The following is a 24729-nucleotide window of genomic DNA, read 5'->3' as shown; positions in this document are numbered from 1 at the left end:
ATGCTGTCTTGGAGAAAGGAGAGTCGCCTTGAAGAATGAGTTTTGATGGACAGAGACTGGAGAAGGGAATTTAGCTTGAGGGACAGCATGAAAAAGGCACAGCAAAAGGGGAATGCTCTCCTATGGCTGGAGTATCAAGAAGTCAGAAGAATGCAGTTGGAAGTGGCCAGACTCAGTGAGGAAGGGCTGCAGAGTGGTAAGAACTTGACCTTGGAGTCAACTGCCTGGGGTCAAACCCATCTCCACTGCTTCCAGGACATGGGATTTGACCAATCATTTAACCTCTGCAAGCTTCAGGTTCCTTGTCTGTAAAATTTGGATAACAACAGTTATGAATATTGAGGTGTGAGACACCTAGAAATGCTTAGCTCAGGGCAGAATGAATGTTTAAAAAATGGCAGCCATTATTATTACCATCATGTGTCCAGGAGAGTTTGGGGTCAGCTAACGGATAGCCTTAGATGCCTGACTCATGGGTTTGGATTGCTGTGGGAGAGGCCAGCTATGGCTCAGATAAGAGGAGGCCTTCCAAGGCCAAGATTCTGATACCTGGGTACAGGCTGTGTGGCTGCGGGGGGAGGGGGCAGACGGACCTGCCTGCCCGGGGCAATCTACAGGCACCTGTCTGCTATGGGAGGGCTGGGGAGGGTCACGGGGGATTGCAGGGCATGCAGGTCAAGCAGGCCAGGAGCTGCTCATAGAGACCAGGACCATGCTGAGAGTTTCAGATCATGCTGGGCCTCGGAGGCTGCTCAGAAATGGCCAGAAAGCTGATGGGCATTTGGATACTTTTGTCTGGAGCTTACAAAAGTAGGCTAGTGTTATGAGTGGTGAACATGGAGATGAAATATGGATTGTCCAGGGAGCAGAAAAACAGGAAGAGAGCTGAGCACGGAATCTGCCCGGAGGCAGTGAGTGGAGGCTGAGACATAGGACATTTAGTGAAGGGGGAAGACCTGGAGGAACCCAGAGAGCGTTTTGTCCCTAATGCCCAAGGAGGAGAGTACTGGAGGAGTTTGGGTGTGGATGAGACGCCAAGGAAAGCAATCCTCTGCTGCCTCTCACAGGAGTAAAAACGTGCATAGCTTCAGGGGGAGGAGCACAGCAGGGCCCAGAGGTGATCTCGTGGCAGCAGGTACCAGAGAGAGCCGGAGGTGAGGGCTTTGGCAGTGAAGCCGAGGAGAAGCACGAGATGGTAGCCGAAGGAAGTGTTTTCAGAGAGCAGAGGCATTAATATTCGTGTGGGTCAGGAGGAAGGAGTGGAAGGGGGAGAGAGGCCGATTCAGCTTTGAGAGGGAACCACGCAGAGGCTGGGCCTCGGTGGGGATAGATTAGGGGAAGTCTGAGGAGGAGAGAAGGGGAAGTGAGGGATTCTGTTTCTCACCAGTGAAAGATGTGGTAGTGCGCTGAGGAGAGTCAGGTAGGAAGGACGCACCAGATTAAAGATCTGGGTGCACGAGGGTCTGGAGAAGCGGAGGTACGTGAACTTGCCTCCCCAGGCAGGGGGAGTTGGGGCGAGTCGTGATCCAGAGGTGCCTGTGAGCTGGGGAGGTGGCTGGAGGGAGGTCGGTGGGTATCAGGGGATGGTCCTGTGTGCTGACTGCTGACATGCAAGCAGGGCTGACAGGGCCTGCCGTAGAGGGGCCCCATCCTGCTGTCCAGAATGAGGGGGTGCTGGAGGGGAAATGGAGTCAGAGCAGGGTGTGGGAGGGTTCCTGAGGGGGGCAGTGGAGGGGACGGGCTGCCATGGCCTGGTTCTTCTCAGGGAGAAGGTCCTTGCATCCTGCTGCATTATTGCTGGAAAAGGATGGGAGGTTTCCAGGTGGTGACTCCCATTGCCTGATGGGTAAAGGCCAAGTTCTAGGAGGGGTGAGGTGAGCGGAGAGACCCCTCATAAACTGGTCCTAGCCTCATTTGCTCTCACTCTTTCCCGGTTCTCTGGTCACGCCTAGCTATACGCATACATGAGTGCATGCACGCACACACACACCTGCCCCCCAGCATACCTTAGGATATGTACACTCCTTACTCCTTTTGCATTTCTGCATGCTGCCTCTCTGAAGCTTTCTGGGGTCGCCCACACCACACTGGTCACTCCTTCCTCCCACTGCCTTGCCCTCTCCCGGGAGTGCACTGGGTGCTGTGTTGTTGGGCACATGTGTCTTTCTGGGATCACCGGGACCTCTGTGGCACCAGGCGTCCACCAGCTACCCTTTGACCATTCATCCGCTTGAGTGAGTGGGTGTCAGACCGAGCCTTACTGTCCATAACATGACTGGCAAATGGTCGATTTGTGAAGCTCAGCTTCTCTTTGCAAGTAACCTCCATGTGAGGTTCTACATGTGACTTGCCTGTTGAGCTAGTGACAAGTTGTCAAGTTGACATCAGCACTGAATTGCCATCTGAACTTAATTTTAGAGACAATGAGAATTTCAGGGAAATGATGTTTTTCTTCTCACAAAGGAGTACCACGATGACTTTAAAATTAAACCATTAATTTACGCATTTCTGAAGTCGAAGTTGGTAAAAGCCAAAGTTTGTTGGCTCTGCCTTATGGATCCCATATAGAGGCCCCATTCTACAAGCAACCTTCACATTCTAATTGACATGGTTGAGAGATGGAGGAGTTTGGGGCCTTGGTAGATCAGTAACATTCATTAATTTTCTCTTAGCATCTACTACAGGGTTTTACAGATAATGGGGAGCAAGTAGTATTTGTTAAATGGATAAACAAATCTAAAAGTATATATATTGATTTTTATGGGTCCTGCATTTTTTATGACAGTTGTTTTCGCTTCTGTGTTGTCTTTTTTTTGAGTAAAATACGATCTTGTAACAGAGTTGAGGGGGCTCAGGGCAGTGCACAGAGTCCCCATGACGATACTGTATGAAGGGCAGAAGGTTGTCGTCCCTTGTCCCCAGTGTTCTGAGCCCTGTTCGGACATGGAGACCAGCGTCCTGTATCCCAGCCTTCACTCCTCTGAGCAAATCTGCAGGGGAAGGCAGTGCGGTGGGGAGAGCAAGCAGGGACTTAGGTGACAGACAGACTGGACTCCATGGAAGGACTGTCAGCAACTATGTGACTTCAGGCAGTGTCTTAACATCTTTGTATCTTGGTTGCCTCTTTTGTAAAATGGGGCTGATAATGATAATCTATCCATCGCACGATGGCCAGGAAGCTTAAATGAGGGAATGCGGACAAAGCATTTTTGCAGGAGCTGCTGCTTCTGTAGGCCCGGGGAAACCCCCTGTGAACCTCTGGAGCAGGCAGCTTTTGCACACAGGCGGAGACTGCAGGGCGCCAGGTGGCATGCCATCATTTGCTGGCTCGTGGATGGTGGGGGCCATGGGGCAGGCAGTGAGGTCTTCGAGTGTGTGAGGTGTTGTGGCTGAGGCGCGGTCCTTCACATCCCACCTGGAAGGGGACACTCATTTATGTCTACTCCTCCTCATTTATGTCTACTTGCTATGTCTGAGACTCTCAGAAGGAAGGGAAAGAACCTTCCATCCCAAGTTCTCTAAGTGGCTGCAGTGAGCCCCCACCGCAGTGAAGACACAGATGGACTTGTTGTAAGCACATGGTAAGAGGCACCTTGATGGGGGGCGTGGTGATGCTCTGTCCGCTGGACACTGTCAGGCTCACCAGCTCCCTCTTCCCAAAGGCACAGATTCTGGCCTGCCTGCCCCACCCCTTGATCCCTCTCCTCACTGGAGTACTTGCCTTGCTTGTCTTCTGAGATCTGCCCCAACCTTTCCTTGGCAGGCCTGAGTTGAGGCCCGTGGCCCTGGTCACTGAGATTGCCATGGCCTCTCCACTACAGTAAGCCCTTGAACTGGGGAAAAGGACGAGCTGGGAGGCAGAATGTCAAGAGCAGAAATGGGAGGTGAGAACAGTCAGAGGAAGGGGAAGCAAGTGTTTAAAAGTATGAAGCAAAGACCTGGATGGGAACCCAACATCAACTCCACGGTGTCCTGAAGCCCAGAAGGTCCGATGTGCTGTTTGGGTGTGAGCCATGACAACCTCACGCTTGCTCACACCCATTTCCTGGCCAGACCCCATGGTCCTCCTTGTGGGCTGGGCCTGTGGTGTCTCATGCTCATGTCTTTGGGGCTGGTGTTTCTCTTAAGAAGCTTGCCATTCCGAGCAGGAGGGAGGATGTTGGCCCTGCTCCTGAGTCTGGGAGCTGGGAGGAAGTCCGGCCTCACGGCGCCCAGACAGAGGTGAGGTGTCTGCGCCTGATGCTATCCGTTGCATTCCTCTGAGGAGGGCGTTGCGCTGTGTGACCGAGTCCCCTGCTATGGTTGCGTGTTGGTGGGAGAACTATTTGGGGTCGTGGAGCCTTGTCTGCAGGGCTGCGGTTTGGGGAGAAGGGCTTGAGCCCTTTGGGTAAGAGCTTAAGTGGAAGCATCTGGGTTTGGATGTGCCAGAGGAGCCCGGTGATGGAGGGGTGACATGTGACAGGACTTGGGCTAGGGTTTCAGTGGAAGGGCCAGAAAGAAAAAGGCCTCCTTCCAGCGGGTTGCATGGAGCTGGGCTCCAGCACGAACATTCTTAGGGCTCTTTAGGGACTCGCCCAGCAGGGAGGGGCGGGGAATGCCCAGCGCACACGGCTCACTAAACTGGCACCGCGGGGAAGAAAGACGCTAAGCAAGAAATCCTGCCTTCGTCCCCCGCTGGGCCCGGCACCATGTCTAGGCTTCGGGCCCTTTGGGCAGTTCCGGCCCGTCGCAGCCCCCCAGCCTCAGCTTCACTGGCCGACCAAACCGAGCAGCCTGACCTGGGGTGTCTCGGTGGGAATGAGAAGCCTGTGTGTGGACAATACCTTTACAGCCGAAAGCGTCAAACGGATGTTTGTTATCAGAAGTGACCCCAAGGTCAGTGGCTTTTTCACCTTCGGAGGCTTTCTTGTCTCCTGTGCGGTTTTTCTGAGGCTACGTAAGCTTCTGTTCGGGAGAAGAAGAAATCCAGGCTCCACCTCTTCGCTTTGATCAGACTCGGATAGTCACTAAAGGCCGCTTTCTCAGCCCCCTTGGCCCCCTGTCCTGCTCCCACTGCTCCGTGTTCTGACATCCCCTCCTGTGTCCCGACAGAAAGCCAGCGTCTGTGGCCTGTCCTTCAGTCCTGCCACAGAGACGGGGTCTGCGGGCCCGGCCGTTGCCCTGAGGCCACATGGGCTGCTTTTCGTCCCCATCAGGCCCTTCCCTTTGGGGACAGAGGCCTCCAGACTGGACAGGGCCTCCGAGGGCTGCTCAGGGCCCCTGCCACCCACGAGAGCCTCTCAATTTCCCATTTAGACCAGTGACCTCTTCTCCTTCATGGAAGGGGACTGTCTGTCCTATACCTGTCCCATTGTATTTTGGAAGTGGGTAACTTGTTTTAAGAACCACAGATGGAGAGGAATTTTGCCCCTGGTCAGCTTCCCGCTGCCTCCCTCAGGCAGTGGTGTGGTTCTGTCTGTCCATTCAACACACGTGAGCTGGCCTGCTCTGAGCCAGGTCCAGGGCCGAGCTCTGGGCTTCAGAGACACTGCCCTGCCCACAAAGAGCTTACCACGCAGACAAAGGAGTCCCACACACAAGTGGCCGGTGCTCTAGAGAGTTCCAGGTGCTGTGAGGGAAGTCTGTCATAGGCATGGAGAGGGGGACTGGGTCGGAGTGGTCACTTCCATGTCAGGGGGAATCCCTAGAATCATGACGCTGGAATTGCGCCTTGGATGAGGAGCGGGAATTGAGCAGGTGGAATGGGGCGTCATGGGCTAAAGTCTCGCACGTTGAAGGGGCCTTACAGCAAAATCAGGAGGGGTGAAATGGTTAGTGCTCGGGAGCAGGCCAAGTGTGGCTGAGAGGATTATCACTGCTGTGGTTGTGAACTCCCAGGCTGCTGTATGCAGAGGACTTCGGCATACGGTATCTCACTGCATCCCCATAATCCCACTTATGTGTATATTTTCACCTGCACTTTATAAATAAGGGAAGTGAAGCTCAGTGAGGTTAAGGAACTTGTGCAAGGACAGAGCCCATGACGGAAGAATGTGGGCCCAAATGCAGCCTGGCTAGAGTGCATGCTCTTGACTATCTCATGGGCCCTTCCCGTTCTGTTTGGGGTAGAGGCTGGTGAGCGGTCGTACAAGTGCTGGAGTGCCTCGGTTAGGCTTGTGGAATAGCCCCGTGCTCTTGGCAGCAGGGTGGAGCAGGAGGGGTGTGTGGGGAGGCTGTAGGCAGGAAGCCATCGTGGGCCTTCTGATGGGAGATGATGTGACCTGAAGTGGGGCAGGAGAAGAGGAGGGGACGGATATGAGAGGGAGACTTTGCTGAATGTGGAGGCCCCCTGGATGTGGATGAGAGGCGGGAAGGCCCGGGATGACTCCCAGGTTTCTGGCTTGACGACCATGGTGACATCACCATGGTGGGTGGGGAGCATATTGGAGAAGGCCATCTTTTGGGGCCTGCCAAGTGTGAGGGCATGGAGAGGGAAGTGGGTGTCAGGTGTGGGTCAGGGGCACACCTATCTCTCAAGCTCTGGTTTCCCACTGACGATGAATAGTTTTATCAGTGAATCTATGAAAGTGTCCCCAGGGCTTACGGAATGGGGGTGACCTCAGGGGCCAAGACACACAGAAGAGTTACAGGGGAGATGGCTGTGCACTGCCGCTTTCCTTCCTTTCCCAAAAAAATAAGAGATGGGGAGATCATATTTAGGTAGGCAGGATCAAGTTTGGTTTCCTGGAAGAATTGGCTAGAAGAGAAGATGGGGAATTTAGCAAGGAAAGCTACTGGCTTGGGCATAAAGCAGGAAAGCAACTGGTGCAGTCAACTAATGTTGTCTGTCCACAGATGAAAAGACACTTGCTTGGGATGGGGCAGAGGTTGGTCCGAGGGGTGTGATGGAAGTTAAAGTTGCAACCCGGTAGGCTGAGTCCATGTGGTAAAAGGCATGAATTCTAGGGGCTGATGAGCCCCTGAGACCAGACCTCTGTGCTTGTGTTGTTGTCCGGGTGACTCTGATGAACACCAGTGTCTGAGGACCACTGAGTCAGGCGAATCTTCAGTGCAGGGTGGGTGGATGCGGCTGCCTGGAGGCAGGCAGCCAGTTAGGAGGTGCTTGCAGGAGTCTAGGGTGAGCTAATGCAGGGACAGGTGAGGCTGTGGGAGCAGATGAGATCACCAGCAGTGAGCACTGGGAGAGAAGACCGTCTCTGGTCTGACTCAGCGGACCTTGGCTCTCCTGATTACATCCTTCTCCATCCTGAACCCTCTATGTGATTTCTAGGGCAGCACTTTCTCAATTTGCCTGGCTGTTCCTCCTCAGTCCCCTTTGTTGGTTCTTCTCCCTGATGGCTGTGTTGAAGTGTTCCAGAGACTTCTGGGGCCTCTTGCTTTGCTTTGCTTTTTTCTTTTCTTTGCCCTTCCCTTCCCTTTCCTTCCATTTCCTCCTTCCTTCCGCTCTCTCTCCCTCTACACTACTTAGGTTACTTCATGCAGTTGTTTTAAATTCCATCTTGGTGAGATAGCTCCCAGATTCTCTCCAGCCAGACTTACCTCCAAACATCAGACTCATATTTCCAAATGCCTTACTCAGCATATCTTCCCTTTTTTTTTAAAAAAAAGATTTTATTTATTTATTTAATTGACAGAAAGAGAGACAGCGAGAGAGGGAACACAAGCAGGGGGAGTGGGAGAGGGAGAAGCAGGCTTCCTGCCGAGAAGGGAACCCCATGCGGGGCTCAATCCCAGGACCTTGGGATCATGACCTGAGCCGAAGGCAGTCACTTAACTGACTGAGCCACCCGGGCGCCCCATCAGCATATCTTCCTAGCTGTCCCCTTTGGCATCTTTTTTTTGTTTTTTTAAGGATTTTATTTATTTATTTATTTGAGAGAAAGAGAGAGAGCATGAGCGGGGAGGGGCAGAGGGAGAGGGAGAAGCAGATTCCTCACTGAGCAAGGAGCCTGATGTGGGGCTCAATCCCAGGACCCTGGGATTATGACCTGAGCCGAAGGCAGACACTTAACCCAGGCGTGCCGCCCGCCCCCCCTCCGGCCCGCCCCTCCACCTTAGGCACCTTAAACTGAACGTTCCCAAAACCAGTCTCCTGATCCCTCTTCCCTCCAGTTGCTCCTGCAGCCCTCCCAGTCTCCCAGAGACTCAGGGCAAAAACCTCATAGTCATTCTGACTCCTCTCTCCCATGTCCACTCCATCAGTATAGCTTGCTGGCTTTGCCTTCAATATATATCAAGAATTAGAACATTTACCACTTTCATTCTGGTCCAAGCTACCTTCATCTCTCACCTGGTTTTCCTGTGTTCACCAGTGCACTGCTCCCCCACCAACCCTGTCCATTTTCAGCCAAAGTGTTCCTTTTTGAAAAGGTATATTAGATCCTCCTGTGCTCCAAACCCTCTACAGGGTTTCCGTTTCAGAGGCAAAGTGGAAGGACGGTGTGCATCCTCAGGCAAGCTGCCTGATTTTTTGCTCATCGGCAAAGTGGGACAATTCGTAAGTGGTGTGTGGGGATTACATGAGACAGCATGGGATAAACCAGCGAGTAGCTAACAGATACCTGCGGAAGAGGAGGAAGGAACACACACGGAGTCTCTACTCTGTGCCCGGCACACCACACATACTACCTTTTTAAGTCATTTTGGTTGTTTTTATTTTGATCACTAGCATATATCTACACAGTTTAAACAGTCAAATAATTGTGCATGGTTTGTTAAAACAGCTGTTGTCTTCCCGCCTACCCATCCCCATTGCTCTTCCTCAGATGCAGCCTCTTTACATTTTTGAGTATTTTTATCCATATCGCTGAAGAAAGGCTTGTTCTGTTGCTTTGTTATTTTTTTCAGTTGTCATTATCTAGTGACTTCTGAGTCAGCACTCCATGCAGTGAGGAATCCTCCGCTGCCTTTCCAGCCCCACCCCCACTGCCCACAAGCGTGGTCCATCCCCACCAGGCTGCCCACACACTTCCGGTTAGATAAGGTCTGGGGTTACTTTTACTTTTTGGTTTCCATGCAATTCTTTTGTCACTTGCTTGGTTTTCTATTTTCTTATCATTGAATTAAACAACTTCCTCATCAGTGACATAAATCTCTTTGGGTGTTCTGATGCATGAGGTGTCCTGTGAATTTCGTGTTAGCGGAGAAATCTCTCCCCAAGCTTTGGGAAGCTCTCCAACATGGACCGGCTGCCCTTTCACGTTTGCTGCAGAGACGTTCCCCTTACGTCTCCTATCACTTCTCCGTGTCCTTGTGGGTTTATGTCTTTCAAAATAAACTCCTCTACTGTTGTTGTGGTGGATAGCTAAATTAGATGTTTGGTTCAGTCTGCAGTATTTCCCTGAGGTCGATCTTGTTTGCTTTCACTGGTAACAATGCAGTTTTATAGATGAGACCGTTTAGTCTGAGAGGGGTTAAATAACTTGTCTAAAGACCCACAGCCATTATGTCAGAGTGCATGTTTTAACTCAAGACTGTCTGGCTATGAAACCTATGATCTTTCTTCTTTGTGCTCTGAAAATAAAGGTGTTATTGGATGATATAGGATGTGATCTAGAATGTTGGCACTGCCATCAATTTCCCTTGTATGTCTTCCATCTTCCTTTTTCTTTTAAATACTGAAAATGGTTTCTTGCTCTCTTACCCCAAATTGATAAATTTCTTATACCTTAAGAAGCTGTCTCCCAAGCATAGGAATAGCAAGAGGTATTTCTTAAAATGACCATTTAAGAGCAGTTCTGGTTTCTGGGCAACCTGTAAATTGTGGGGAAAAGGCTTTGGTTGGTTGTGATATGGTGACGCTTCTTTACCACTTGGTGGCCGTGTGGGGAAGAAGGAGGTGTATGATGAGTCCAAGTTTGGTAGTGGTAGGTTCCTGGTTGAGGGTTCCTTCCCCAGGCCTTGCCTTCTACTTGGGGACACCGTCCTTTCCCCACCCCTCTGCCTGGACGCAGCTGCCAAGGAGTCAGGTCCCAGCTCTGGCTCAGCTGTGTCCATGGCATAGAGACCTTGGAGGAGTAAGGGTACCAGGGACTCTGGATCTGTTTCTGATTCCTTCCTTCGTCCGGGCCATTAGCAGCCTGCCCAAGACACTTGCAGCTCTAACCACTTTTACTGACAGGAAAGTACTTTATAAAATGGAATGGAAACTTGCACTTCAGTATGGGTGGGATAAGGCAAGGTTGCTTGCCCAAGATTTATCTTAATCAACAGTTCCTGCTAATGCAATATCTAAATTACTGCCTGCCTGAGAGTGCATCAGATAATGGGCGGCTAATTGTGGCTCACTTTCCAAACTTCAGAACCCTTAATACTGCACCCTGATCAACGTCCAGGTGCCCAACTGGCCTTTGTGTGGTGCAGTTCAGGTGGCTATGACATCTGTCACCAGACACTGTCATTCTAAAAACATGGCTGTCCCATGTTGGCTGGCTTTATAGCTACAGGGTCATTTTCTCTCTGGCTGGTAGCAAAGAGGGTCAAGTTCTGCGTTAGTGGGACATCGTCACAGATAGGAGGAAGACAGCGTCTAGAGAGGCCTGTGGGTGAAGGGAAGGGTGAATGGTATGTGGGCTACACCCTTTCTTACCATCCTGGCCTCTTCTTTGTAGCTAGGGATGAGCTAGTCTCTCGGTAAGAGACATCTGCCTGCTCCCCCACCATCCAGTGCAGGGCTCCATGAATTGTCCAGGTGTCCAGAGAGAATGAAAGCTGGTTTTGGCCACTAGAACAACTGTCACTGTACTGAGCTCATTAAAAGCACCGTTATCCTCTGCCTGCCCCTCTCCTTCCTGGGCTGGGGGCACCCCCCGCGAGGGAGTCCCCTGGGCACGCTGTCTCTTCCTCTGGCGTCCGTGCTGTGTCAGGCCCCTGGTTGGGTCTCCTGTCATTGGTAGAGAATGTGATTTCACTTCCACTCCCCACCACCTGCTTAGAGCTTGCCCTGCTTTTTGCTTGGGCCTTTGGAGTCTTCCCCGGGATGTGGCTCTCTCCCAGCCGCTTTGGGTCGTCGCCTCTCACCTCGCTTCTCTCTAGGAGGCGTCCAAGCACCCTCCTTCTGGAGCTTTGTGCGCTTAAGCCCCACATCCCTGATGAACCCAGGCTCTCAAGGGGGGTGCTGTGTCCCTGCAGGGATGAACAGACACTGAATGCTGCCATCTGGCGTGTTTGCCTCTGAGGCCCCAAGTTCCTTGAGGGCCGTGATTGTCCCATCCTGTGTTACCAACAGGAGCTCTAACCTTGACGGGGGTCAGAGGAGAAAACGCCTGCTAGCTGCCAGACCGGGAATGATTGGCAGCCTTGTGGCTTCCCTGTTCTGATGAGAGTGTCTGTGCTCACGGGGGGAGCTGGAGGCCTTACATCGATGGCATGTTTGGCCCTTCCAAGGTCTGTCTGTCCCCCACACCGCTGACACCTCACAGCTGCCCTGTGATGGCAGCTGGCGAGGCCCCTTCTTACCCAGGTGTCCTGACATCGCCCCAGACCTAGCAGGTCTGGAACTGAGCTCATCCGCTGCCGGAAACAGGTTCTGGCTTCTGAGCGCTCCCAACTACCGGCCCAGGCTCCCAGGGGGTACATATGATACACCTTTGGCTCACGTTTCACTTCACACCACCTCCCACGGGTCCACCCAACTTGCTATTTGCCAAGTACAAACTCATCACTGGGCAGAAGGCCCGTGGGCCTCCTTTTATGGCGTTTCTACTGCAGGGGGACGTGGCCTGGGCCCTCCGGGCTGGGCACCTTCCAACTGTGCTCTCCCCTTCTACCCTGCTAAGAGGGCCCCATGTGGGGCCTGTCTGTTGAAATAGGAGAACTTCCTTCTCAAAAACCTGTCCTGTTTACATCTGAGGCCACTTGGTGTGCTGTGTACCGACATCCAGACCCCTGAAGTGGTGGGTGTGACTCCAAGCTCCTCTCATTACCTGCCCTTGTCACACTTAGGTGAATTCCGTGGAAGGTTTTGACTCATCATGAGCAGCTGGATGCTCCGGTAGAATCTCACCAACCATTGTGATATTTGCCAACTCCCTCCTGCCCTTACATGCTTCTCTGCTTTTCCACCCCCTCTGCGTACAATAGCATTCTTCTCCTTATCTTCTGAGAAAGCTTCTACTCATCCTTCAAGACCCAGGGAAGCAGCATACCTGCCTCAATCAGCATATACCCCATATTGCGTCATAATTATTTGTTTTTTTGTTTTGTTTTGTTTTTGTTTTTTTTTAAGATTTTATTTATTTGACAGAGAGAGACACAGCGAGAGAGGGAACACAAGCAGGGGGAGTGGGAGAGGGAGAAGCAGGGAGCCCGGATGCGGGGCTCGATCCCAGGACCCTGGGATCACGACTCAAGCCGAAGGCAGACGCCCAACGACTGAGCCACCCAGGCGCCCCCATAATTATTTGTTTTTACTATTGTCTTCACTAGACTGCCTGGTCCATGGGGGCGGGGACTAGGTCTGATTTATCATATCTCCCTAGTATGCAGCATTACAGGGTTCAGGGAATGTTGGTGGAATGGACCTACCCATTATTCACAAGTATTTACTCATAAATTTCTGAGTGCCAGGCACTCTGCTAGGCACTGGGCATATAGGGGTGAACAAGGCAGACAGGGTCCCCCTGCCTCCATGGGGAGGTAAGTAAGGCCAGTTAGCAAGGAAGAAAGTATATGGAAGAGATACTTTAGAATTGCTGTGCTTCAAAGGGCTGCTGTAGATGGAGGTGTGCAAGGAAGGCCTCTCTCAGAGGACACATGGGAGCTGAAACCTGGAAGATGAGGAGAAACCAGCCATGCAGAGAGCTGGGAAAGCACGCTCAGGGCTGAGGGGATGGCAAGTGGAAAGTTGCAGAGTAGAAGGTCTTGGAGTGTTGGGGGGAAGACAGGAGACCAATGCTGCTAGAACATGAGCAATGGGGAGAGCAACGTGGGGTTGGCCTGGCCAGATCCTACACTGCCTCTTTAGAGGTCACAGTGAGCGAGCAGTTTGGATTTTTTTCAGGAGTAGGGGAAAGTCCTCAGAGGGAAGTATTTCAGACTTTCAATGTCTCTGAACAGGTGGGAATGTGCCGATTATTGCCCTGCTTCTGCTTTGCCCCACTTTCCTGCTACCTCTCCTTTCTCCCCCACTCCCGCCCCGCCCCCAAGCTTGCTTCCATTTAGGCCCTGAGATCTGCACACGGGCGTTTGGGGTCCCCAGCTGTCTGGCTGCTCTTCTCAGCAGGGGCAGCTCTGTTCCTTGTGCAGCCTTGCCTGGCTCCTGCCACAGCCCTGAGGTGCCGACGAGGCTCCCACCCCCTCCACAAGCTCCCATTCTCATTCCCGAGTTGATTGTGCAATGGTTCTTGGCCTGCTGAAGCCCAGTGCCTATTCCCAAACCCTCCTTGGCCTTTGCGCCTATGAATCACCGCCTTCCCCCTCCACACACATCGTTGCTTATCTCTCTTTGCCATGCCCAGGGGAACCAGCCTCTTGGACTTACCTGGGTTCTCCCTCCCGGAGCCTACCCTATTGAGTTTAAAGTCTCTCCTCCAATGAGCTGTCCTGGCACAAATACATCCTGAGATTATTGCCTCACTTCAAAAACAAAAAGAAAAACAGCTAGCTTATGTTGAGCACTTACTGTCTGTAAGGGAATGTACTAAGTATTTTCTATGAAATATTAATTCCTCATTTAATCACGACGTCAACATGGTGAATCAAGTGCTGGTATTATCCCCATTTTACAGATGAGGATACTGAGGCTCAGAGATCACGTAGTAAATGGCAGAGCAGTGTTTGAACCCAGACTATTTGAACTGCTACTGCCTGGTACAGTCCCCTGTGGTTCTTTGTAGTCCTAAAATCTTTATCCACACCATCTCCAAAGCCACTTCTCTATGGCTGCTCACTTTGCTTTCTTCTCTTTGAAAGTCCAACTCCACAGGGAACATGGGCCAAGACCCTCAGGACCCCCTGTTTCCTGATCCGTGCCATCCTGGGGTAGAGGAGCCAGGCCTCTGTTCTCCATAGCACTTATGCCCATTGGGTACACGTGGGGCTTTTGCTGAAGGAGCAAACAACAGTTCCTGCCTCCAGTTTATGGATGTGAACTAGGGATTGCAAATACTGTTGTCAGTCTCTCCCTGCCAGCCAGGGAGCAGGTGGGAAGCAAGAAAAATGAGAAGAGGCTACAGGAAGACAATTTAGCTGAAAGACCTTTTGTAGAGGCAGGGTTGTCCAGAGATGGCACCAACCGCCATCTTCCCCCTTAGAGGGGAGACTCAGCACGGGGGAAGTGGCTGCACTGTGTGTCCTTGGAGACGCCCTTCAGGCCTGAGGAGATGGGATGCTGCACCTTGCATGGTGTTGGGTAGAGTAGAACTCACATGGTAAGAGGAAGGGCTCCAAGTTCCTGGGACAGAACTCTCCCCACGACAGCGTGCCTGCAGCTTTCTGAGGCCCTTTGGACCATCCGAGAAGTGAAAGTGGTCGTGGGGGTCTCAGCCCAGGTCACACCTACCCAACGAAAGCATTGCAGGTGCAGGAGGATGCAGCCGGGAGACAGCTGCGTGCCTGCTGAGACCATCGCAACCCCCCGCTGCAGGGCACATCCTCTGTCCCTGACTCACAGAGGCGCTTCCCCCATGCTGGAGGCAGCTTCTGGAACCTGGGACTCTTAACGGCGGCTCTTCATTTCAGGAGTGAGCCGGATCGCATGCTAAAGGTTCGTGGAGACGGCATGCTCATGCCAGGAGGGCAAGGCTCGAGAGATGACAGAATCGGGGGCTCGCCCGCCAGGATCCTGTGGGAGTGTGCTGCGCCACGATCAAGGAGGGCTGGCGGGCTTGCGTGCAGCACGTGGACCTCTCTGTGACTTTTCCTTTGTTCTGTGCTTGCATTTTCAGTAGGAGAAGGAAGAGACCAAGGGGAAAGGAGTCATGGCTTCGGATGCCAGTCACGCTCTGGAAGCTGCTCTGGAGCAAATGGACGGGATCATCGCAGGTACGGGCAGGGAGCCCTCACCACTCACGGCTTGCCCTCCACACTTGAGGAACCCTTTTCCTTCCTGACCTTCTTTCTGGCACAGTGAGAAGCCCCTTGGTAGATGTATTGTCTTTCACTGTGCGTGCCATCTCTTTGTGTAGGAGTTCAGACTCATAGGATTCTTTAATACCTGGTGTGAGGTTAGGGCTGCCGAGAGATGGCGTGGGCGCACCACACAGTGGCAGATCTCCGACTGCAGCATGGCGTGGGTCCTGGCTCGGAGGCAGTTTGGCTGCAATAAGATCACTTTTACTGAAAATTGGCCAGAGCACATCATGGTTTATCACAGTCGAGCCGAAAGGAAACTCCAAGTCTGGCGACTTTGCCACCGTAATGCCCATGTCAGCTCCCTTCCCCAGCTGGTCTCCAGTGTGTTTGGGAATCCGGAGGCAGTTTGGTATCGATTCACCTCATTCCCTAAAGATTGTTCTTGGGGCACCTGAGTGGCTCAGTTGGTTAAGCATTTGACTCTTTTTCTTTTTTTTTTTTTAAAGATTTTATTTATTTGGGAGAAAGTGAGAGCATGAGCAGGGGGGAGGGGTAGAGGGAGAGGGAGAAGCAGACTCCCCTCTGAACAGGGAGCCTGACGTGGGGCTTTATCCCAGGACACTGGGATCATGACCAGAGATGAAGGCAGATGCTTAAGTGACTGAGCCACCCAGGTGCCCTGGCATCTGACTCTTGATTTTGGCTCAGGTCATGATCTCAGGGTTCTGGGATCGATCCAGCCCCACGTCAAGCTCCGTGCTCAGCAGGGAGTCTGCCTGAGGATTCTCTCTCTCCCTCTCCCTCTGCCCATCCTGCTCGTACTCTCTCTCTCTCTCTCTCTCTCTCAAATAAATAAATAAATCTTAAAAAAAGAGAGAATGTTCTTTATGTTCTTTATGCCATATTGTGTGTTACGTATATAACTGACTTATTCACATTCGCCAGTTAGGAATATTCCCTAGAAAAGATCCAGCAAAACTGGTTAATTGGAAAAGGCTGCCAGTGGGCTGTTTGGGCTAATTAACTCTGCGACAGGGGGAACCCATGCCCGTATTGATTAGAATAAACCTGTCATTGCAAATCTTTCCCGAAGATCCCAGGTCCTCTTTCCGTCCTGACCTGATAACAAGTCCATGACCTTATTTGCCATGCCGGGCATGCTTCTTTGGGACTTTGCTCCTCATCGTGTGGAGCTTCAGCTGGAGGAGGCCGGGGAGGGGGGTTTGGGCTGAGTGTGGCTAAAGCCCAGGATGTGTGTGGGTACCTGATACTGCCCCATTGCCCCTTGCCAGGCATTTGCTGCTTCTTCCACCCTGCAGAGAGAATCGGACTCACGGAGGGTTCTGGGTGTTGGTGCCTGGGGTGGGGGTGGGGTTGTGGGTTGAAGAGTCTTCATGTTCTTGGTGGCACTGTAACATGTTCTAGCTGTCTTCTGTCAGGCTCTTAGTTTCTCAGTGAACAGAAGGGCTCTTGAGAGCCCCGACTAATGCTCTCCAGAGGCTCCATAGATTGGGATGTCCTGTCTAGGTTAGGGCCTCCGAAGCCCCACCAAGAGGAAACAGTCAAGAGCGTGGATTTCCTAGCCGTACTTTCATAAAGTCAAACCTGGAAGCTGCCAGCGGCTCATGTGAATTGAGATCGGAGCCACAGGGTCAGACCCTCACACCTTAGAGCTCTTGGATGGCTGTGAGGGATGAATGGACAACTCCTAAAGAAGGCAGCTGGTATGGGGTCATTCCTCTCCCTGCCTCCCAATTTCTCCACATTGGCATTCTGAAAATGATGAAGCCTCTGGCAAAATGCCCTGTCTCAGAGAGCTGTATGTGACCCTTGGGGCTTTGCCTTAACACAGGATCTGCAGGTGAGGATCTGGGATGGACGAGGAGGAAAGGCCCTTGGCATGGGTTGTGCAGAACCCAGGAGGCCCATCCATCTGCCTTCCTAGCACAAAGTTCTCCCTCCTTCTTCCCTTTCCTTCATCCTCCACCTTGGCTGATTCCTCCTAGGAGGGCTCCTCGGGCTGCTGTGCCTGGAACAGGTGTGAGAGCTTGTAGAGAGGCGCTTCTAAGACATCCCAAGGCATTCTTTGCAGATTGGTCAGGAGGAACCCCTGCAGCCAGGCTGCTTGGCGCTCAAATCCTAGCTCTACAACAAGCTATTTACCTGACCCAGGCCTCAGTTTCCTCATACTCAGAATGGGAATAATAATAGTACCCACCTTAGAGGGTTGCTATGTTTACCCACATAAGGTGCCAAGAACAGTCCTAAGCACTATAAAATGTTAGCTTTTAGTAAATTAATGAGGGATAAAAAATCTTTATTATGTTACATCTTCTCTAGGGACACAGTAGAGTTCTTACTTATTCAGGACCTCATCTCACCCATTTGAGTTTTGTGTCTTTCATTGAATAAGGCTTGTGCTTGCCTTGCTAGACTCGCCTGGGGTCTGCAAGATTCATGCATAGTCTTCTGAGTAGTCTCTGCCCTGTTCCTGGCCCTCTCCAGGCTGTCTTCCACAGAGCAGCAGAATGATCCTTGAAACGTACATCAAATCACAGCATTCCTCTCCAAAGCTCGTCAGGGGCTGCCCATCTCAGGATTAAATCTGAAGTCCTCAACGGAGCCAGCACTTCTAGATGCGATCTGGCCTTTGGCCGCCTTTATGGCCACACCTCCTACCACTTTCCTTCTGGCTTAACCTTGCTTTAGCTTGCACGCTAGCTGTCTCAGGACCTTTGTGCTTGCTGCCCCCTTTGCTGGAATGCTGTCCTCCAGATACCCTCCGGTCTGATCTCTGCCACAATGTTGCCACATCAGAGAGGTCTTCTCTGATCCTCTCTAATTAGCATCACCCCCTCCTATCACTCTCTCCTGATAATCCCGTTTATATTTCTTCACAGCACTGATCACCACCTGACCTATTACATTCACATTTGTCTCTTTGTGTGTCGACGGCTTCCTGAACCAAATTGTAAGTTCCATGAGGACCGAGGCTTTGCTGCTCCGTCTCCAGCACCTCAATTGGTCTGCAGTACATATTAGGTGTTTAATAAGTACTTGTCACATACACCTTTTATTTACTTTTGTGAATAGGAGCCAGTTGTTTGTTTCTATACGTACCTTCTTTTCTGTGCACTGAACTTCATTTATTGTTTTCTCTGGTGCCTTTCACTGATTCTTTTGGGCCCACAAATCACTCATTTTTTTTGAAGATTCTGTGATTGGCATGTCCTGTGAACCATCTCTTAAGTACTAATTGTCTCACACAGACATTGGCCAGGAGCTAGCTATTTGGCAGATGATTGAACATTGAGGTAATTAGTGAGTGTCTGGAGGGTATACGTTCTACATCTTGTGATGACAAGAATGATAATTATTTTTTTTTAATTTTTTAAAAATATTTTATTTATTTATTTGAGAGAGAGAGCATGAGCAGGGGGTAGGGGTAGAGGGAGAAGCAGACTCCCCGCTGAGCAGGGAGCCCAATGCGGGACTCGATCCCGGGGCACTGGGATCATGACCAGAGGTGAAGGCAGATGCTTAACCGACTGAGCCACTCAGGCGTCCCAAGAATGATAATTATTGAATGTCTTCGTGCAGGATACTCTTCTGCAAGATTATTAATACCCTCCTCATATTCAAGGTGGTTGGGCCAAACTGGACCAAAGAGCTTAAGAGTTTTTCTGGTTGTTAATGTGGACTAGGGAGTTAGACTTTTGGGGTTTGAATCCCAGCTCCATCATTTAGGACTGGCTGTGGGATCTTTAGACAAACTGTTTAATCCCTATCTGAGCTCAGTTTCCTCATATATAAAATAGTGGTATTAGTACCTATCTCATATTATTGGGGGGATTAAGTTAATGCAGATAAGGCACATAGGAAGTACTCAGTTGGTATAAGTTACTTTGTTGAGATTAGTACTGACATTACGATTTTTACCACCCAAGGTCACGGATTTTGAGTCCAGGGCCATCTGAGCCTCTTCCGGGCTGCTTTTATGCCTGCATCGGTTTTATGATGATGTGTAATAGAGCCCTGGGGGCTCTGTGGGGCCATCTGTAGAGAAGAGTTAACTGGGAGCGGGGTCAAGTTCTGTTCTTGCTCCCAGTCCCCTAGCCAGAGTGTCTCTGCTCTTGTCTCTCTTACACACCAGACTTCCAAGTAAGGGTTCCTTTGCTGCAAGGGTGACAGCCAAGGGAAGGTTTGAAACTTGCATTACCACATCATGATGCCACAAATCCCACAGAAATGACATTTTTATGTGAACATTTAGCTCGTCCTTTCTGCGTTTCTATCTCATAGTAATTTGAGTGACGTCATGTGATGCCAACAGGACCAAACACGGTTGCTTTTGCATCTGTTGAGTGCTCGGATGAGTACCCAAGGGCTGTATTCTCTCCTTTTCTGAAGACACAATTACCACTTACTTCAAATGGAAGAAATTTATGCATTTATGCAAAAACAACACGGATTCCTCCTAAAATGGACACAGTTCATTCAGTAATGATGGTTCATAGTTATAACACTACGGAACAAGGGATTTCCCTTAATTAATTACTCTGTGTACTATGATAGGCTCAGGTTCACTTTCTGAAACTCTTTCCAAAAAGAGCACACTTAGGGCATGGGATATCAGGATTCGTGTAATTAAATCTTTAAGGCAAAAAAAAAAAAAAAATGTCATGGTGGTCCTTATCTCTAAGCACCCAGTGGTTCTGGAGGTGTGAGGAAAAGAAATGCCTTGCAAGCAGAAACAGGACTAATAAATGAAACTCCTTATAAGGTTGAATTCTTGAAACCTGAATGGAGTTTCCTGGGTGTGATGGTACTTGACTGGAACCCCAAAATTCTGTGCCAGGAAGTTGGAAAGTGGTGACTTAAAGACCCCAGCCCCTTGTCAAAATGATTTGTTTCTAGTACAAAAGACCACTGTTGTTAGCTTCCAGTACAATGTTAACCTTTGCTCTTGTTCCTGATTAATCCCTGTGATTTGGCCTGCAAATAATACCCTAATTGAATTACACTCTTGACAATTGCAGCTGAACTATATAATGCTGAAGTACATCCCTCTGGGTGACCCAGAGCAACTGCCACATATTCTCATTTTGCATAAGGCTTAATTCGTGGGCTGACAGGTTCAGTGGCTGCCCTGCGAGGCCATTTCTGTAATAGTACCAGAGAACCCTGTGGTCAGGACACAGAGGACCACGCATTCCTCTTCACCATAGCAGGGGGTCACTCAGGCAGTCCTCTGCAAGCTGTACCCACCAATGAGGACTGGGTAAAAGGAGCCTGTTTTATGACAGTTAAAAAAAGAGGTTGCTCTGGGCCTTTCTGCTAACTCTGATTCGTGTCTGGGTGGTTTTTGTTTTGTTTTGTTTTGTTTTTTAAGATTTAGATTGGGGGCAGAGAAAGTTCTGGTCAAGACTGAGATTATTCACCTTGACTGTTGAATGACTTCAGCTGTGGCAGTAAAGGCTGTTCAGGAGTCCATGCTCTGAACATGCTCCATTAACTGGTCTTGTCCGGGCCCTCTCTGAGGTGGGTCAGCATGTAGCAGTCATCAGTAAGGGAGAGGCAGAACCGAAACCTGCCTGTTTCCCATTCAGGATTCAGGTTGAGAGCGCTTGGCTCTGATTCTGACCCAGAGACAGGCAGAGTGGAAGTTTGGAGGTGTCCAGTGGGCTGAGGTATCAAAAGACTAATCTTTATGTAAAGAGATCAAAATGGCCCTCAGTGGCAAGCACTGTTCGACAGCCATCATTCTGATTTTTCCTCTTACTGGCAGAACCCTCCTCCACACCTTCAGGGCTGCGCGGCCTCATTTTCTATTCTCTGAGAGAGTTTGAGTAAAACTGGAATTACCACTTCTTCCTTACATACTTGCTATGGTTGTAGGTATAGGAACCAACCTACAAAACCAAGTGAAAGATTTTATTTTCTTCATGGTTATAAACAGTGGTTCAATTCTCAGTTGAGTTTTGGCAGTTTATACCTATCTAACCATCTAATTTTACTGAGATCTTTAATTTTGTTTCTTGGGGTTTTTTTATAGATTTTTGTTAACATAAACATGCTATCATATATATTTTTTAAAGATTTATTTATTTGAGAGAGAGAGCACGCGCATGTGCGTGCTGCTGAGTGGGGGTAGGGGCAGAGGGAGCGAGAGAATCTCAAGCAGATTCTATGCTGAGCACAGAGCCCTCTTGGGGCTTGATCTCAGGACCCTCAGATCATGACCTGAGCTGAAATCAAGAGGCAGTCGCTTAACCTGAGGCACCCAGGCGCCCTATAGCTATCATATTTTTTTTTTTAAAGATTTTTTTTATTTATTTGACAGAGAGAGAGATAGCGAGAGCAGGAACACAAGCAGGGGGAGTAGGAGAGCAAGAAGCAGGCTTCCCGCCGAGCAGGGAGCCCAATGCGGGGCTCGATCCCAGGACTCTGGGATCATGACCTGAGCCGAAGGCAGACGCTTAACGACTGAGCCACCCAGCGCCTGCTATCATATTTTTTAAAGATCTGCTACACTGTTATGTCTCTGTTTATATTCCTAATACTGCCTAATTGTACCCTCTATTTTTTTTATCTTGCCAGAGTTATCTCTTTTCCTTTTTTTTTTTTTTTTTTTGAGAGAGAGAATGTGAGGGGGAGAGAGAGAATCTTAAGCAGGCTCCATGCCCAGTACGGGACCAGCGCAGGGCTCAATCTTAAAACTCTTGAGATCATGATCTGAGCCAATATCAAGAGCTGGACACTTAACCAACTGAGCCACCCAGGTGCCACTTGCCAGAGTTATCTTTTGTATTATTATTTTCAAAGAACTGACTTTTGCCTTTGCTGATCAGTCTCCATTACACATGAGTAGTATGTTTGTGTATATTATTTATTCTGTAAATAGATAAATATGTATCCAATATTATGTGTGTGTGTGTGTCTGTGTGTAGGGAGAGATTTCTTTTATTTTTTTTTTAAGATTTTATTTATTTATTTGTCAAGGAGAAACAGAGCACAAGTAGGCAGAGTGGCAGGCAGAGGGAGAAGCAGGCTCCCCACTGAGCAAGGAGCCCGATGCAGGACTTGATCCCAGGACCCTGGGATCATGACCTGAGCCAAAGGCAGATGCTTAACCAACTGAGCCACCCAGGTGTCCCGAGAGAGAGATTTCTGAGAGATTGGTTGATTGATTGATTTTAAAGAATTGGCTTGTGTGATTGTGGAAGCTAGCAAGTCCAAAATCAAACAGGACAGGCCAGCAGGCTGGAGATCCAGGGAAGAGCCAATGTTGCAGCTCCAATGGGTAGGCCATCTGCTGGCAGAATTCCTCCTTCTTCCAGGGAGATCAGTCCTTTTCTATTACAGCCTTTCACTGATTTTTTTTTTTTTTAAAGATTTTATTTTTTTGACAGAGAGAGATACAGCGAGAGAGGGAACACAAGCAGGGGGAGCAGGAGAGGGAGAAGCAGGCTTCCCGCGGAGCAGGGAGCCCGATGCGGGGCTCTATCCCAGGACCCTGGGATCATGACCTGAGCTGAAGGCAGACGCTTAACGACTGAGCCACCCAGGCACCCCCTTTTTTTTTTTTTTAAAGATTTTATTTTTTGCCTTTCACTGATTTGACGAGGCCCCCCACATTATGGAGAAACAGCTGCGTTAGTCACAATGTAATGATTTCAGTGTTAATTTTGTCTAAAAAATACCTTCACAAAAGCATCTAGAATAACATTTGATCAAATATCCGGGTACTGTGGCCTAGCCAAGTTGACACATAAAATTAACCATTATAGTATCTATAGATAAATATGCATTCTGTAGCTATACTTACTATATATTCATATTTAACTTATTTGAATGTTTTTATCATTTTCTTATTTCCTAACTTAAATGTATCTGTACTCTTTTAAAAACCAAATTAAAAAGCCAATCAGTAATATATATTTTCAACTGCCTGCTAACTTCATTATGTTGTAGTTAAGTGGTCTCTAATATTTATCCTTTGGAATTTATTGATACTTGCTTTATGGCCTTGACTACAACACTGTCTGTTGTCATTACTGTCCCATGCATGCTTGGAAGGTGTGTGCCTTCTCCCAGTTGTCAGGTGCAATGTTCTCTGTTCAGTACATGCACTTTGTTTAAATCTTTGCTACCATTACTGATTTTTTTTTTTGTCTGCTTGATCTTATCACTTTCTTAGAAATGCATATTAAAATTCTACTAAATGATAGATTTTGTCTCCTTATAATTCTGAATATTTTGCCTTATATTTTGAAGCTGTGTTTTGTATTATATGAATACACGTTTAGAATTAGTACTTCCTGGTAAAGGCTTTCATCATCATATAGTTACACTCTTCATCTCTAGCAATGATTTTTTGTCTTTTTTTTTTTTTAAGATTTTATTAATTTATTTGAGAGAGAGAGAGAAAGCATGATAGAGAGAGCACAAGCGGGCAGGGAAGGGCAGAGGCGAGGGAGAAGCAGGCTCCCCGCTAAGCAGGGAGCCCAATTCGGGACTCAATCCCAGGACCCTGAGATCGGGACCTGAGCCAAATGCAGACGCTTAACCAACTGAGCCACCCAGGCGTCCCAATGCTTCTGGTCTTAAGAGTGTTTTGTCTCATGTTAATCTGTCTACCCCAACTTCCTTTTGGTTATTATTTTCTTGGTATCATCCTTCTTCCATCCTTTCTCAATCGCAAGCTTTCAATGTGGTTTTGCCAGAGGGATATAGATGCACTCTCACTTTTTAACCAAGTTAACAATATCTGTCTTTTAACTGGCCAGTTTAGTCTGTATACATTTATTTTGACAATTCATCTGACCATTTATCCGCTTACTGTCTGATTTCTACTTGTCTCACACTTTCTGTGCTTCCTTCACCCCCTCTTTTTTTTCCCTATTGTTTTTTTTTTTTTTTTAAGATTTTTATTTATTTATCAGAGAGAGAGAGACAGAGGCAGGCAGAGGGAGAAGCAGGCTCCTTGCTGAGCAAGGAGCCCAATGTGGGACTCAATCCCAGGACCCTGGGATCATGACCTGAGCCAAAGGCAGACGCTTAACCGACTGAGCCACTCAGGCGTCCCTTTCCTATTGTTTTAAAACATCGAATTATTTGTATGTGCTCTTATTCCAGAGTCAAGGCCCAGTGTCCTCCTTTGGGGGTGGGCTTTTCTAGCTGACTGAGGGTAGTGCCCTTTTGTATCCCGGCTCAGTGCAGAGCTCTCCCATCTGACCTCTCCCCGGGCTCAGGCCTAAGCTTCGTCCCTGTCCCCCCTGAGTGGCATGTGGCCCAGGTGACTGGCCATCGGGGAACTGGGGGTGGTGCACAGGACAAACACCAGCTCAGATGCTCTTTTAACCCCGAGCTTCTGAGCTCTGAAGACTGCCGTCAGTTCAGTTGTGTAAAAAGTGTGTGTACATGGGTTTTTTAATTTTGGGGTGTTCTTGGAGGGCTTTCTCTGTACGGCTAGTCTGCCCCTGCCTGCCCTGTTGATGCTATAACACTGTCCCCTTCCTCCGCCCGCTGTCCCCTTCCTCCACTCGCTGTCCGCTGTCCCCTTCCTCCGCCCACTGTCCCCTTCCTCCGCCCACTGTCCCCTTCCTCCGCCCGCTGTCCTCTTCCTCCGCTCGCTGTCCGCTGTCCCCTTCCTCCACTTGCTGTCCCCTTCCTCCGCCCGCTGTCCCCTTCGTCCTCTCACTGTCCCCTTCCTCC

General features: G+C 49.7%; 1 protein-coding gene across 1 annotated transcript in view; it reads left to right on the top strand.

Moving 5' to 3' along the window:
• PPFIBP2 (PPFIA binding protein 2) overlaps positions 1 to 24729 on the top strand; it is a 151353-nt gene that overhangs the window by 16913 nt on the left and 109711 nt on the right. Inside the window, exon 2 of the mRNA XM_044919739.1 lies at positions 14889 to 14982. Within this exon, the coding sequence (XP_044775674.1) occupies positions 14919 to 14982 (64 nt within the window). The 5' untranslated portion in view covers positions 14889 to 14918. The remainder of the gene's footprint in view (positions 1 to 14888; positions 14983 to 24729) is intronic.

This window comes from Neomonachus schauinslandi, chromosome 11 (assembly GCF_002201575.2).
Source record: "Neomonachus schauinslandi chromosome 11, ASM220157v2, whole genome shotgun sequence".
NCBI lineage: Eukaryota > Metazoa > Chordata > Mammalia > Carnivora > Phocidae > Neomonachus > Neomonachus schauinslandi.
The sequence above is the reverse complement of the archived record's forward strand: the minus strand, read 5'-3'. Positions and strand labels throughout refer to the sequence as shown.